At 40.5% G+C, this 16,021-nt stretch overlaps 1 protein-coding gene and 1 long non-coding RNA gene across 3 annotated transcripts; one reads left to right on the top strand and one right to left on the bottom strand.

Annotated features, from left to right (window-relative positions):
- The first annotated feature begins 2,035 nt into the window (after window positions 1-2,035).
- On the top strand, window positions 2,036-9,237 carry LOC102294336 (galectin-related protein). 2 transcript variants are annotated; one of them, XM_042220898.1, is made up of 5 exons: window positions 2,036-2,430; window positions 2,981-3,064; window positions 3,154-3,242; window positions 4,036-4,222; window positions 6,480-9,237. In XM_042220898.1, exons 1-5 carry the CDS (start codon window positions 2,398-2,400, stop codon window positions 6,621-6,623), a joined length of 537 nt encoding a protein of 178 aa, XP_042076832.1. In that variant the 5' UTR covers window positions 2,036-2,397; the 3' UTR covers window positions 6,624-9,237. The 2 variants fall into 2 exon arrangements, with proteins under 2 accessions (XP_042076832.1, XP_014189093.2); XM_014333607.2 differs by having other exon boundaries at window positions 2,041-2,430; window positions 2,972-3,064.
- On the bottom strand, window positions 9,193-15,685 carry LOC121814542. Its single transcript, XR_006054416.1, has 2 exons — window positions 12,645-15,685; window positions 9,193-12,552 (listed from the first exon to the last, which is right to left on the bottom strand). It is a non-coding gene; the product is annotated as an uncharacterized LOC121814542 (long non-coding RNA).
- Window positions 15,686-16,021: the final 336 nt, after the last annotated feature.

The following is a 16,021-nucleotide window of genomic DNA, read 5'->3' as shown; positions in this document are numbered from 1 at the left end:
CTATGAGTTCAGGACATGAAACCAGACGGCTGATACTATGTACAGATTGTGAAGCGTGCTGTTCTACACTTCGACACCATTGGTTTAAATACACTGCTAAAAAAGGGAACACTTGATCATCGCAGTGTAACACAAAGTCAGTTAAACTTCTATGCTATCACCAGCGTTCTCTTCACACTGAGCCTCTGTGAGTCTGGACAGTTTAGAGAGGCTGTGCCAAATGTTAAGATGCCTGTAACTTCATCTGTCATGAGAACAGGGCAACAGTGGCAGACCTACCAGTTCTGTTTTTTCTCTGGCAAATGCCAGTCAAGCTGGAAGGCACTGGTCTTTGAGCACAGGTCCCACTAAAGGGCATTCAGCCCTCACATGGCCCTCCTGGATTCTGTTTGGCCAGACACATGTACATTAATAGCCTGCTGGAGGTCATTTTGCAGGATTCTGGCAGTGCTCTTCTTGTTCTTCTTTGTCCATCTCTTCATGTAACAGCCCACCTCCTGGTTTATTCTCCACACTCTTGTACTGTGCTGGGAGACACAGCAAATCTTTTTTGTGATGGCAGGCCTGGATGTGTTTAATTTAGGAAAAACTGAATAGGCTGCTGACATTTGTCTTGTTTTTGCCTCTCCAGTGTATGCATTGTCATTTTCTTTTGCACCAAAGCAGGTGTAAAGGATTCAAAATGGTATGTGCTTCCTAACTGGACAGACTATGTAAACACATCCTGATTTAAATGTGAATAAATGGGATTCTTGAGTTATGTTTTTATGTAATGTAAAATTTTCAGCCTAACTTGAAACCATGTTTTGTTTCAATTGTCACCATGCAAGTGTCATCGATGTGTGACATTTCTTAAGGCAGGAAGGCCCTATGGAAAAACATGTTGCCCAACCCTGGACTAGAGGCACGAGTAATGCATTGAATAGAGATATATGTAGGATATTTGAGTGTTATTACTGCAACAATAATAAGAACTAATAACTTGTTAAGGGGTGTTTCAATAGTGCAGGAGTTTATGTACTTGGCTAACAAACAAAAAGTCTCCAGTTTGATCCTGGGAGGAGACACAAATCTTTGGAAGATATGATGGGACCTGATTATTCAAGACTTTGTATGTAAGGAGAAGGACTTTAAATTCAATGATAGATTCAACAGTGAACCACTAAAGATAAACTAATCTTCGTCTTTCGGATGCTCCCGCTAGGGGTCGTCAAAGCTCCATCTCTACCTAAGCCTAGCATCCTCTTCTGTCACGCAAGACCTTCTGGAGGCCCTGCTTCCCTACATCCATGAATCTTCTCTGTGATCTTTTTCATTTCTTCGTGCCTTCTGGGTCCATCTTCAAAATCCCTTTTTCAAAATATCCACCATTGCTCCTGTACACATGTCCAAGCTATCTCAGCCTTGCCTATCTAACTTTGTCTCCAAAATGCTCAACCTGAACTGTTCCTCTGATATACTCATTTCTAATTTTGTCTCTCTGTCAAGAAATAAGAAAATCTAGTATAGAAGAAACATGATCTATCTTTCTTAACCCTGTCAGTACTCTCGCTGCAGCGTTTTGGATTAAGGGGAACATCAGTGCATCACTGAAGTCACAGTGCATTGATTTGCTTAGCGTGTAATGCCTTTAAATATCCACAAAGGGGCAGAGTGGACCAGTTTAACTAAACAACAGCCGGGCTAACGATTAGAGATGGGGGTTGAATAGATAGAGAGCATACAGAAAGGACGGAGAGGGTTGCAAAAGTCAATGAACAGACAGTGGGATTGTCCACTTCATTCGGTGAAAAGCAATTATGTCCCAGGCTCACAAGTGAGCAGAAACAGGTCCATTTGTAGCTATTTTTAACTCCCTGACGCCTCTGAGCCCTACAGTATTGTTTAATCATTCCAAAGTATTGAGTGTGCCCACTTTGGCCAATTAGGCCAAAACCCCCCAGTCTGTGTCACAGTCAAACTGGATAAACGACACGCGAGCGCAGTCTCATAAAGTAACCGCTTATTTAAACCAGCTAAAAGTCGTGTCCTGGATTGTTACCCCAACCTAGAAACCCCCCAAAGAATCCAAACAATGCGTTGTCTAATTGGGTGAAGGGTTGAGGGAAATCTGTCTGATTAGCCTTCTCCAACAGACGGGGATTAAGCTTTTGGTCTGTAATTATTATAAAGCATACGTCAGCAGACATCCACCCATTTCAGTGGAGCAGAGGGATCCTGCGAGGTGACTGTGCTCTCTCTCAGGCCAAGTCAGACGCGAGGACCCAAGAATAGGAGCAGTACTGGAGCAGGAACAGGAATATCCTCCTGAGTCAGTGCCACGACGCTGACAAACCACGCTCCCCGGCAGAGCTGCCTCTGCTCCGATAATCAGCATCCTATGCTATTCTGCTCAAGATGGCGGTGCAGGCAGCGGAGAAGGACGGAGTAGTGAGTATTTTGAAGGTTTTCGGGGAACCGATCCGGGGTTACGTGTGTTGGTATTTATTTTCTGTGCATGGGGGGCCTGTTAGTTGCGATTTAAGCGCACCGTTAGGTCGATTATCCGGCGCTTATTGTAAATGCGGAGCGCCGGGCGCAGCGCATTCAGAGCGTAGGGCGACTCCTCTTTCATCTGTGGCCGGGGAGGAAATGGGGAAATCCAATACGCTGTGGTGAAATGCACCGGCGGTGTGTGCTCTTCTAGGCCACCCAGCCGGTGGCATTTCCATCGTAGTGCAAGATGGTGCCAAATGTGGGGCTCCTTTATAATAACTCATGGCTCCCGGCAGGAACGCTGATAACAACATGACAGGTCTGCTGCCACCTCGTCATTGTTGTTGCACGCCGCGTACGAGGCCACACTCTTGTGCATATATTGAATGATAGGCCTGTAGCCTCTTGTTGTGCCTTTAACCTCAGCCATGCAAGTTGTATATCCTACCTGACAGAGCGATAAATGATACTTTGCATCCTGTGTCTTTTGTCACTGGTGTTGAAGAATGTGGAAGAAGACCACCTGAATGACTCGCTGGGGAACCCCGGCCTCATCTCACCTGACAAGGAGGATTTATCACGCCTCCTGGTATGAAATATTTAAACGATTTCCCGAGTGTCCTTGTTTGATGCTCGCTCCTGGCTGTGCGTAATAAATTCAATGTGTGCAATGCGTAGACGGTGCCATTCAGCGGGCGCATCCGGGGGGGCATGCGGCCGGGGAAGAAGATAATAGTGATGGGCATCGTGGACCTGGAGCCAGACAGGTAACATAACACCTCACAAAGGCATGCATGCACACACTCTTTATCTGGAGCCATGTTTTTATCTCTGCATATTTAAAACATTCTGATTTACGTCTGCACAGTACACATTCTTTGCTAAAGGATGTTAGAGATAGGATGGGGTTTTTTTTGTTCTTAGGCTAGTCAGACTTGCACGGCCACTCGAGGACACACTGAGTAATGCGTAGGCAGCCAGAAAGAACAGTGGCTCCTTAAGTATGCAGAGACAGGGCGTTCCCTCACCAGCAGGGAGAAAAAGGGGGGAATTTTCTTTTTTTTTTTTTAATTTTTTTTTAAAAAAGAGAGAGATCCAGTGAAGCAGATTTGTTTGGGTGTGTCCTTACCCTACATGGAAACTTGTGTCAAACTTGGAAGAAACCTCTCGATGACCTCATCTTGTTTAGTGCCTGCTGCTGGGAGGGTTTTCCATGCCAAAGTTCATGTGAATGTCCCAACAGACAGAGCAGCTCCAAGGCCTAAACACACACTGTCTTTCTTTGTTGCGTCTCATTACTTAGAAACTTGATGCCTGTAACTGTGACCATAAACTTACACCAAGACTCATAACTGTGCAGCAGCAGCAGGGGAGGGTGGATAAACAGAACTAGCAGCAGGGATTATGCATAATTAACTCACAATTGGTGAGAATTGTTCTTACGCAGCAGAATTATGCATCTCATTTATCCCAGATTATCTGATGTGTGCTTTACCACTGCATCCTGCCTGAATACCCGATACCCCGGTTTTGTTTTTTGTTTTTTTTTCATACCCTCAGCTTTGATGTCAGCCTGACCTGCGGACGTGATTCAGAGAAAGGGGAGCCTCCATTTGATGTGGCCCTGAAACTCACGGCTCGTTTCACTGATCGTCAGTTCCTTCGCAGCGCTCGGGTTTCTGGGAAATGGACAGAGGAGGAGGCGTCCACTGTGTATTTTCCCTTCATCCCTGATCAGCCTTTTAGGGTAAAAAAATCCCTTTTCTCACATCAAATAATTCTGGGTAATCCCCAGCAGTCGACTGTAGCAGAGATATTTTCAGAATTAGTTATAATGTGAGATTATCTGCGCAGCATGATAATGGAACACAAACAGGAAATGTTGTCCATGCTTCATCATATTGTAATGTAAATACAGCCTGTACCCCATATAGTGGCCTGTTTACTGCGTTAGGACCACATCAGCTATTGTGGTGTGCTGAATGAGTTGGAGTTGGAGGGTGGAGGGGGTTGAGCAGCAGGGCATATGCATGATGAGTAATCTCATAACACCCGAGGACTTGTTAGCTCTTTAATGTCATATTCTGCTCCAATAAGTCTGAATGTGCACATGAATAACACACATGGTGTACAGCTAAAAATATACAATAGTGGCAATGGAGCGAAGAACAAAGCATGAAGTTTCTCGAGATGTTTTCAGGACACTGAATGAAGTTGTTCTTTCTCCAGTGTAGCCGAAGGTCTGTTTAAAGTGCCAAGTTCACGACACCCACACGTCACCGTGAAATGCACCATAGCATTTGCTGCAGTGTTGGCAGCTCTGTGAAATCCATATAGAGGTTATACTTGAGGAGCTGGAGGCTAAAAGACGGCAAATGCCCAAAGCAACTGGGTCGGTAATTTGTGTACTTGTAACCATCTCTATTGCGTAATGTCTCGAAATGTTCAGGACTCTAGTGCATGTGTACAAATTTAGTAAAAATTTATTTTGGCACTGATTGCTGGAGCTATTTTTATTTATCTTGCATAGTGATTGTGACGTGATCTGCTTGAGAAGGAGGTCCAAAGTCTCTTACAGGTGCGCACTGCAGCTGAGTTTGGTTCACTGTCAAAACCAGTGCATATGATTAATCTCCTTTGCAAACTTAAACAATTCAGTAACCCCTTGCTATCCTTTTGATGGGGTACATTATAGTCCTGGAAGAGACCACTCCACCATAAGTTTATGGATTTACAGTGATCCTTACTTCTAAGGAGACACGCACAATGTGAGCAAAACTATTCCAACATCATAACAGAGCCACTGGATCCCCTCATTGCTGGGGTCAAAGGTTTTTGCTTAGTGTGTTTTCCAGTCTGATATCTTTAAAACTCAGCTGTGGATGCATGAGAATTTTTACAAAGAGAAACTCTTTCTGTTTTTTAAGAATGTGTAATATGCATATGCAGACACAACAACTTAAGTTATTTTTAGAGGTGAACCCTGCATCTGGTTGTTGAATGTCAGCTCTCTGATAAAGTGTCATTGTTTGTGGTTGCAGCGTGACTGAGCGGGTCGGCACAGTCATGACTCTGTCGAAAGCTGGAGGCTGGAGATTAAGTCTGCCATGCAGAATGTTTAAAACAAACTCCCTCCTGAATCCAGGGGCATGTGGAGAGACACATGATGTGCTGTGGTCTCAGAGCAGGATGGCTTGTTTCTGCTGCTTCATCTAAAACGTTCTGCCTTGAGTTGTTTGACGGTTTCTTTTCTTTTTTTCTTTTTTTTAAAATTCCCCCCCACTGGTATAAACCACGCGGAGGTGTTTATGCAGTTACATTTTTGTTGTCGGTTTGTTAGGATTCAGTGTGTACACGTACAAACAAGAGAAGAAAATGAGAGCGAGGCTTAGCTCTAGCCTACTTATTCAATAACGTTTTGGGAGCTTTCAATGTTTTAACATCAACTAAAATAGCTGATAGTCATCCTCAGTGTAATGGGTCATTTGGTCTTTCTCCTTACAAGCGGATGTCTTTATCATGCACCCTAACCAAGGAAGAAAAAATGACAGATTAGCTTGGGTAAAAGACCGAAAGTTGAGGCACACAACGATGTGTGCCGCTGGTAAAGTTTCTGAGCTGCCTTTCCTCATAACAAGCATCCGTCAACGTTTTCTCCATTTAAAGCAATGCAATATCAGGGATTGTAACATCTAGTCCTTTACTGAATCTATTTTGTAATTGTTTACTCGAATTAAAACTGCACAAATAATATTTTTATATTAACGAGCAGAGAAAGAAATGGTTGTATAAAGTGAGATGCGTCCCTTCAGCTCATGAGGTGATTGTGTGTAACTCTGACACAGCTTTTTCCACCCACCCAATTTCTTCTGCTTATTGTGACTGTATGGAATGAGTGTGTTCAGTCTCTACTTGTCATGAAGTCAAAAGCGGTTAAAGTGCGGTATTTTCTTTCCACCTTTTGCCTAATTGTCTTTTTCTCCATGTCTTTCTTCCTTCTGCAGATTGAGATCCACTGCGAGCACCAGAGGTTCCGGATATTCGTGGATGGACACCAGCTCTTTGACTTTTATCACAAAGTAAAATCTTTGCCCTCTATCGACACAGTACGAATACAAGGAGACCTACAGATTACCAAGCTCGGTTAACTTGCCCTCTGACCAATTCCCGCTCCGCAAGTCGTGTGTGAAGCAAGGACTTGATCACACATGACCACACACACACGTGCGCCTGTTACATCATCATCCATAGCCCATCGTACAGCACTGCATCAGCATAGTAACTGGATCAAAGTTTTTCTGCTTTGCTGTTTCTTCTTCTTCCTCTTCTTTATGTTGAACCAGGATCTGATGTGATGGTGCTTTGTGGGTGAATGTGTTTGATCCATTTTTCAGGTATTTTTCCCTTGTAGCCCCAGTTTTTAGATCAGCGAACTTGTAGCTTATTTATAGGACATTCCACTTTTATGTCGAATCCTTTAGGGAATTTGAGATGGAGGCAGGTGTGGAGGTTTGAAAAAACCAGTTAGATAAAAATATCTGACAATTAGCAGCTAAAGTGAAAGTTAAGTGTTGCTCATGGATAGAACAAAATCAAAAACTTAAACTCAATTCAACTCACTTTGTTTAAACATACAAGCGTCCTCTTAAATCTTTTGCTGACCAAGCAACGTGAACAAATGTGCAGTAAAACTCAGACAGGCCAGAGCAGTGTTCCCAAATCAGGCAGATACATGATGTTATGCGAGATGCAACTGGTTTCAATTAAAATATACCTGGACATATATGTATATTTGATATGCTTTAGTTAGATTGAGCTCAGCACAGCTGGATGTGTAACTATTTCAAAAACTCATCTGAGCACAACACAAGACAGCATAGCGGCCTGTTTTCTCTCTGCTGATGTATATCCAACTCTGCTGGCACTCCTCTGCATCCCTTGGGTTTATTCCAGTTGTCATGGTAACACGTCGCAGCCTCATTGACCTAAATACTCAAAAATGAGGATTATATCATGACAAGATGTAGCATCCCATGCTTAACACAGCGTGTCTGGGTAGTTTGCACTTTTCTTTTTTTTTTTTCTTTTTTTTAACTACAGCCACTCTCCTGTCAGTAGATTGCGCTATAGAGGCAGCAGAGCTGCTGAGAAATGAATTTAAAATTTGACTTCTGCTCCTTTTTTCTTTTGCAAGCCTCATCAGAGTTGAACACTAAAATAAGATAGAAGTTTTACTCCTTATATGAAGAAGAAACCATGCTGTCATCGAGGTCACAGGTTCAGCCGGGTGCAGGTTCAGTCACACATTTTGGAGTCAGGGGTCAGATCCTGGGGGTACTTTGAATGTATAGGGTTGATGTTTTTTGTTTATCTTTTTTTTTCTAATAGTAGCATAGAAGATATAGTGATGCACAGATTAATTTCTCAATGTCACAGTTTTTGGTGGTATGGCTGGTGCTGTTTTAGTCCATTATAGGTCTTGTGTGTCTCATGGCTTTTTAAAAAAAGAAAAAGGTTTTCCTGAATCATTCCTCATCGGCATCTTGCCCACACTGATGCAGTCTCATCCTTTCCTAGCGCTGCAGGCTGTGTTTTAGAAGTGTAACTAACACAAATGTCTGGTCTCTTATGCGTTGTTTTCTTTATGACAGTTTCCTTCACTGGGGCAGGGAGCAAGTTCTAAAAAATATAGAGAAGAGATCTTCAAGTTAAACCCACAAGTATTGTGTGTATGAAATCTTAAGGTGCTCTGTTTACACTCTTCCAGTATCAACGTTGATTATGCGTTATCAGGTTGTTGTTTTTTTTTTTTTTTTTTTCCATACTCTAGAAAGATGTAAAAACTCACTGCAGACATTAAAAGGTACTTTTTTTTTTTTTTTTTCTGTTTATGCATTTGTGTTTTTTGGCACAACTTCACCTACTTCTAATATGCAGGTAGGAGAAGGAAAAGTCTGAGGAAGACAAAGCTCTTGCAAAAAGCTGGCCAGATTTGTTCTAGACAAATGGCTTAGGGCAGCAATAAAGTTTCTTTGTTGCTGAAGCCTTGACCTCTTTAAAGGGTTTTATAAGAAAAATGATTTAAGTTTAAGTTATGTTCATGGGTCAGTTATTAGCCTGAATATATTTGCCAAGTTGTGAAAAATCTCTTTTGTGTGTAATTAAAATTGTATTTATTAAAAGTTGGTAAACGGCTATTACCAGTCCCACTTTTAGAAATGTTAATAAATCATTAAAGTTTCCTGGGTTTATAAAGATGCATTAAAGCTGAAATTATAAACGTTGATAAGCTGTTCATGAATAATAGATACACTCTGGTGCAGATGCCCTGCAGCTGTTTCCCAGACACTTAAAAGAACAAGGCACGTGTCATTTCACATGAAGGGTTAGCCAAGGGGGTTTTTCACAACTGAAATGTTTCCTGAAACTGCTCATAAATGTGATTTATTATACATTTATAACACGTTAGGGGGTGTAACAGAAACCAAAGTCATGATACAAATAGTACATTGTGAAGGTCATTCAGGTACAGAAGTATCATGCATCACAATAATGGAAAAATGGAATGGCGTATGCTGTTTTTCTAGAATTATTACATTGTTAGAAATCATTAAACCATTCAATAGAAATTCACAGAATAAATGATCACAACTTGTAAATGTTGGAAAGCGGCACTGCTGGTTCTGTTTATGACAGTAAAACCTAAACCAGGTTTCATGAGCCTGTTTGATCCCTTTTGAGGACTTTTTTTTTTTTTTTTTAGCAGTTTGACACTGAAGAAGTGAACAGCAGTTGCCTGCACAAAACTGCTCAGACATTTTGACATTTTCACCCTCACATATTCTGTGTTTATCATAAGCCAATGATGGTTTTTGGATCGAATTTTTGCTGCTGTAAAATTGGAGTAAGCCATGAATGAGGCTTCCTTTGTGGGCAAACTCTAAGGAAACTTCTTCATTACCTGTGGGCAGCGTTTGTCAAAATGCAGAAAGGCTGCTTTCTATACATGCATGAGTATTTGCTAGTTCCTTTGACATAGCAATAACATCGCTGCTCCTAGAGCTGACTCTAAGCTTCTTTTTGCCTGGTTGGTCAGACAGCGTCTTCCTGAGTTCCTCGTTTTACCCAAATTTATTCTGGACACAAACGAGCGTGGTACTGAGAATTGCAGTGTAACGGATAGGTGTGTGTGAATCATTCTTACTTTAGTATTACAAGGGCAAATGTGTCCAAATAACATGTAATTATGCTGATTGGGCATGTTGTTGGATGCTATTGGTATTCTGGTGACCATATTTAGTAACAGTTTACTGTAATAATGTTGATATAGTCCATGGAAGTATGTTTGAGTGATGTAAAAACAAGATGTGTGTTGAAGGGTGATGCAGGTTCATGTTTTGGGTCTTCAGTTTACTGTGTTGACAGCAGCAGGAGGTACGGGGGAGGGAGAGGAACAATTCAAGGCTTCCTGCGCTCATTCCAGGGAGCTCTTTATATGTGTGCAGAGCTGAGCTGGGAGTCTGTTTGGCTCAGCATAGTGTACACTTGAACTCTGCCATTAGCAAATTGTTTCTGGAACTGCTGTGTTTTTTTCCAGCTGAGCGCAGTTTGTTTTCCTCTAGGTTTTTAGATGTGGTGCAGGTACAGGATAAGCTTGTGGGGTACTTACCTATTTTGTACTGTTGCACTTTAAAAAAAATTGCAAAACTCACAGCGAGAAGAAAACAGTTAAAGCATTTTTACTGTTAAATATGCAGGCCTCTTTTTCTGATCTCCTAATGATCCCACATCTTTTGAAGAACAACCTTGGGAAATCATAATTTATTGCTCTTTGTAACTCTTATTTTATTTTCTCTGCAACACTTTAAAAATGTAACTGAAAAGCTGAATGTCATTTTCTGGCTGATTGTAATCTAATGGTAACCCAGGTGAAATTACTGTCCACAATCACCCCAGTTATTTAGGACCTGCCCTTTTATACCCATTCAGTGAAGTAAATCTTTACACTCTTCCTACCCTTAAAATCCAGCAAGTCTGATGTAAGAGAAGGAGTGTTTTTTTTTTGTTTTTTTTTACCCATGTCTGTCTGTTTGTTACCCTCCTTTCGGACTTTGGATGTACGTGGACTCAGGGTTTTTATTTTTGAAGAAAACACATGAAAGCATTTGTTGTGCATGTAAGCTAGTACCTGGCAATTTGGAAAGACGACAGATTGACGTACCAACTATGTATTGCCAGTTTCTGTTTCAGTCAAGCATGCGGTTTTATTTCTTTTTGCCATCTATCCATTGTCTGTTCTTTTGGGCTGTATTTTTTTATGGCCTAATGTGGACTCGAGTATTGAATTAAAATCATTTCCCCATGAGTTTCACCAGGTTAAAGAGCGGTTTTCTAAAAGGTGCTAAAATGACTTCATGGTGTTCATTGAGTAGAAGTAGGCTGATGTGTTGCTGATGTGTTTGTGCGGTTGATCATGTTATCATTTGTATTTATTACACCATAACCAGCAGCTTTGTGTGTGGTAAAGATATCCTGACTGTATAGCTAACGTTTTGCTGTTTATACGAAGGCGCGTTGAAAAGCTGAGTCTTTTATAATAATGAAAGTGTTTTCTTTGGCTCTGGGTTCTGATGTGTACAAATATTACAAATGATATGGAAAAAGAGTATTGTCTTAAACTGCAACCTTTCCCATTTCCAGATGCTTTTCTTTTAACTGCACAACAGTTTCCTGTCATTGTTTTCAAGGATGTACTGAGTCGGAGGATCACTCGTGTGCTGGCTGCAGTAACTTTGATCTCCCTGATACTCTTTCATCTCACGCATCATGTTGGCTGTTTGATCTGCTGAAAACAGGAGCACTTGTAATTACCACATGATGTCACATTCCCGAAATAAATAGAGTTGACTGTAAACTTTGTGAGAATGTGCACACGGCCAGTGTTTAGATGAACACAATACATGCTCCAAATGTTTTTTCCCCTCTATGCTTTTGTAAAAACAACTCCTTTGCAAACCAATAAACTTCTTACGTTGAGTTTTTTCTTCTGATCACTTTTTGTGTTAAATAATTTTGAAGGTTATAGATGCATATCGATGAGGAGATTGATGATATATATTCGTCTCCTGTCTTTGTGTTTAGACCTGTCTTTCTCTTTCCCCTCACTCCAAAACCTGTTATGGCAGATAGATGTCTTCCTCTGGTTTTGCTTGAGGTATCTTTCTGTTAAAAGGGAATTCTTCCTCCCTGCTCCTCCTCTAAAACATTCTGAGTTTGGTGGTTTCAAGGAGAACGGTACTTGTCTGACTGCATTGTGCCTAGTGTAAAGTTTGGTGGAGGGGGGATTATGGTGTGGGGTTGTTTCTCAGGCGATGGGCCCCTTCAATCCAGTGAAAGGAACTCTTAATGCTTCAGCATACCAAATCATTTTGGACAATTTCATGATCCCAACTTTGTGGGAACAGTTGGGTGAAGACCCCTTCCTGTTTCAATATGACTGCGTACCAGTCATGGATGAGCAAGTTTGGTGTGGAAAAATCTGACCGGCCGGCACGGAGTCCTGACCTCAATCTGACCGAATGCTTTTGGGATGAATCAGAGTGGAGACTGTGAGCCAGGCCTTCTCATCCAACATCAGTGTCTGACCTCACAAATTCTGATACACTTGTAAACTTTGTGGAAAGCCTTCCCATAAGAGTTGAAGCTGTTATAGCTACAGTTCATATGTGTGTGAAGTGAATACGTGGTCATCTTGGCCACGTCTACATGTCAAGATGCATCCACTGCAGTTTCACTTCATATTTCTCACATCGTATATTTTAAATTTCCACTAGGATATGTATGTTCATAATGGAATTCTCCCAATGAGTCAGAAATGCAAGAACAAAAACAGACAATCAACAGATAATTTGGTATATTTCTATTCCTGATCCCTAATAAATAAAAAAAGAGGTTCTTTCATGTTTAAGAGAAGCACCTGAATTCTCAGAAGAAATGATTCTTCCTCTTTCATCTTTCAGCTCACAGCCGGAGAAGAGTCCCAACTCAGAGGCTCAGCAGAGGCAAGATCAGTTATTTCTGCACATGAAAGAGGGAGAAGAGGAGCTCACATTAATGCTGGGTCCTTTCCCTCCAGCACAAAATCTTTATACTGAAACAGAAGGACTTACCATCTGTCAGGCCCCTTCATCAGACTGCTCTGCTTCTGCACATGTAAATAAAGAATAAGAAGATGAAGGCATGCCACGGAGCCTCCAGTCAGGTCGCTGCTGTCTCTGAAGAGTACTTGGCAGCATGTGCAACATCCATGAAAAATATCTAATCATTTACAATCTCACACTGAGATAAACTTCTGCTGTGTTTGCTGTGCTTGTTTTAAAGGGGATGTTGACCTCATAATACATGCAAACATGACAAATCATTCAGGCAGACATAACAAGGGTTTGATCCGAGTGTGCCCCTGTGTGTTCATCAGAGAATCCATACAGGAGAGAAACTGCACTGTTGCCTCACTTGATGCAAATGTTTCAGCAGCAGAACAGCAGCAATTCAAGATATTACCTGAGATATTGTAGAGATAAAAAAAAAAGTAAACAGCTCATTTACGGTCCACTGTGCAAAGGTCAAAGAGAGATCATGTCTTCAGCTCGGTGTGCCAGGGAGCCAAGAGTGCCTGCTTCTTCTGACAACCGACCTTATTGTGCTCAGCTTTTTAATTAATGCTAATGGAGAATATTTCTTCCTAGCTACTGCATGTTTTTCAGTTATGATAAAACAGCTCAACAGTTCAGATTATTTCCTTTGCGACTATCTACAGTGACCAGCAGAGGTTTAGCAGTCTTTCAGTCGTTAAGTCCCCAGGGCTGAGGGCACAAATTAAAAAAGGTCTGGACCACCACCATGGTTCAGCACCTCAGTAATGTATGGAGGGGAAAAGAGCTCCACCTAGAAAGAACCATTTGTGGTTGTGCACTCAGAATCTATTCCTGAAGCCTGCAGAGCTCAGCATTTTTCTGAATCCTGTTTTCTGCCTCACACATCCATCGCCTCCCTCTTTTTCTGCACCTTGCACATTTTTTAGCAGTTTTGCTCAGAGCTGAGGGTGAAGTTGCACTGTGATGATAACTGCCCCAAGTTAGAGGAAGAGACAACAGTGTTTCTAGATTGCAGCACCCTTAGCTAGCAGACCTTGTGATATTCATATCACTGATGCACAACTTGTGCATTCTTTCCATTAATGATTAAAAACTTTTCACCCACTTTTCAGTGAAGCACTTTTGATGTTGTTGGATATTTTTAGGCTGCTTTGCAGAAGATGCAGCATTTTTAATATCCACCTGCAGAGTTTTCAAGTCAGGTCACTCCAAAATATCCTGCTTGTGTTCCTTAAAGTAGATCATGGTGCTTTTTTTTTTTTTTTTAATTTGCAAAATCACACACAACGTACTCAATTGAAAACTGATACAGTTTTGTGTTTCGTTTAAATCACAGATGCTACATTAGACATGGTTATTTTGTCTCTTAACCATTTAAAAAATTATGGGACATATTTTTCCAACAGAATTGAGAAGATGGCATTGTGAATTTTGATTCCTTTGCATGTAGCAGCTGTCTTTGGAGAAACTGTTAATTCACTTCACTGGATTGTGTTGATATGGTTTTAAGGAAATGCTTGAGACTTGAGATAAAAATGGATGCATATATTTAAGAGATGCTGTTCATGTTTTTAAGACCTAAAGTGCACTGATTAAACTATTTTTTCATGTTACTTCATGACATAACTATGTCAAAAGGACATCTACTCATCCATCTATCCATATTTTGCTACTTATCTGGGTTTGGGTTGCAGGGACAGAAGGTCCAAGCAGAAACATAAAGACCTTACTCGCATCTCCTTCTTCCAGCTGTGTGTAAATGAAGTGGAAAATATAATTACCCAGAGGAGATGGAGAGATTCACCCACAGGTTACAGAGAAGCAGGTGGATCAAAACATCAGTCCATACATGGGAGCCTGTACTTTAAACAGTGTTGAAAGGAAAAATCTCAAATTACATCACTGACAACACGGCTGATGTATTGAAGTGATGCTTCTTTTTCTTCATTATAACACTGAAGCCTTTGTGAAGCTGAAATAGTAACCAAAGTGAGAAAAGTCTCATTTGTGTAAAAATTTAAAAATGAACTCTTTACAAAAGCTCAAACAAGTTATTTCATTACATGTGCCTTAGCATGTCTGACACTCAGCACTGCATAACTGAACTGTATTGAAAGTGAACATTCCCACAAGATTTAACATGTTTTGCATAAAATACAAGCTGCATCAGAAAAACAATGCAATTTTAAATGTATCCAGGTTAAAGTTCAATAATTTTCCGCTTCATTGCCAGGACATAAAATATCCCAAATGACCGCACCTAATGACATTACTCACCCACTCCATCCTCCCCTCTTTTTTCTCTCAATTACCTCCTATAAGGTCTGTGTGTAAGGAAAATAAGTAATACTGTGGCAGTGAAGTTGTAATATGCACTCATGCCAGTAGCAGTTTATGAAGAAATAAAATTAATACTGATTAGAACTGAGTTCAGCTTAGTAGTTTGAGCCTCCACACCAGTCTCAGTTTTTCATGTGACCCACTGGGAAAATGAATAGTCCACCCTGGTATGGTTTGCAGACAGTGAATATTTGTTATTAATCTCGTACACCGTATAAATGCCTCACATTTTAATCAGGCTTCTTGTAGAAACAAGATGCTGCTGTGTCTCTGCTCACATTGAGAGGCAGAGGTTGAGGTTGTGTGTGAGAAATATATTACTATGAATTACTAGGCTAACAATTACACCAAACTGCATTGCCTCTGTGCTGACTGATGGTGCTCAGTGGCTTTTGCTCCTTGCTTTTAAATCAGATGTCACTCTCAAGATAAACACAAGCTACAGCAGCAAGCAGTCTTAGCTAAGGAAACAAAGATACATTTCCTCATTTAATATAAAATATTGTGGTGATGTTATGTTATATTAGGCAGGCAGCTGCCCAAATTACACTGTGACAATCAAAAGTATATCTATTTTGAACGCCTCAGCTGGAAAAAATTCAAAATGGTTTATAAAGTTGGCCACAGGTCTGTATGTAAATGGGAGTTAAAACATTACTTCATATTTGGATATGTATGATGTTAGTGTTTCTAAAATACTTAAAAATGTCTTTATTAACAAAGTAAACTAAAAATAGACATTATTATATTTTATACTTTTAACTACTGACTTGAACATAATATGAAATAATGTGTTTCCACTGTGGGAATGATGGATCCAATGACAAATAACTTCCAGATTAGTAAAGTTATATTTTTATTTTTTCTAGTTTTCCATTTCTATTTAGATGATTTATATTTATATTTAAAATGAACAGGATCATAAAAAAAACGCCCTGCAAGTGTAACAAAAATATGTTGAAATCAAATGGTATGTTATGTGAAATCAATATGAAACAATGACACATGCATTTTATCCAATTTTTTTATTTATTTAATTTTTCCCAATTGTC

This window comes from Haplochromis burtoni, unplaced genomic scaffold, assembly GCF_018398535.1.
Source record: "Haplochromis burtoni strain Fernald_Lab_line unplaced genomic scaffold, NCSU_Asbu1 Contig_57, whole genome shotgun sequence".
Lineage (NCBI taxonomy): Eukaryota > Metazoa > Chordata > Actinopteri > Cichliformes > Cichlidae > Haplochromis > Haplochromis burtoni.
The sequence above is the reverse complement of the archived record's forward strand: the minus strand, read 5'-3'. Positions and strand labels throughout refer to the sequence as shown.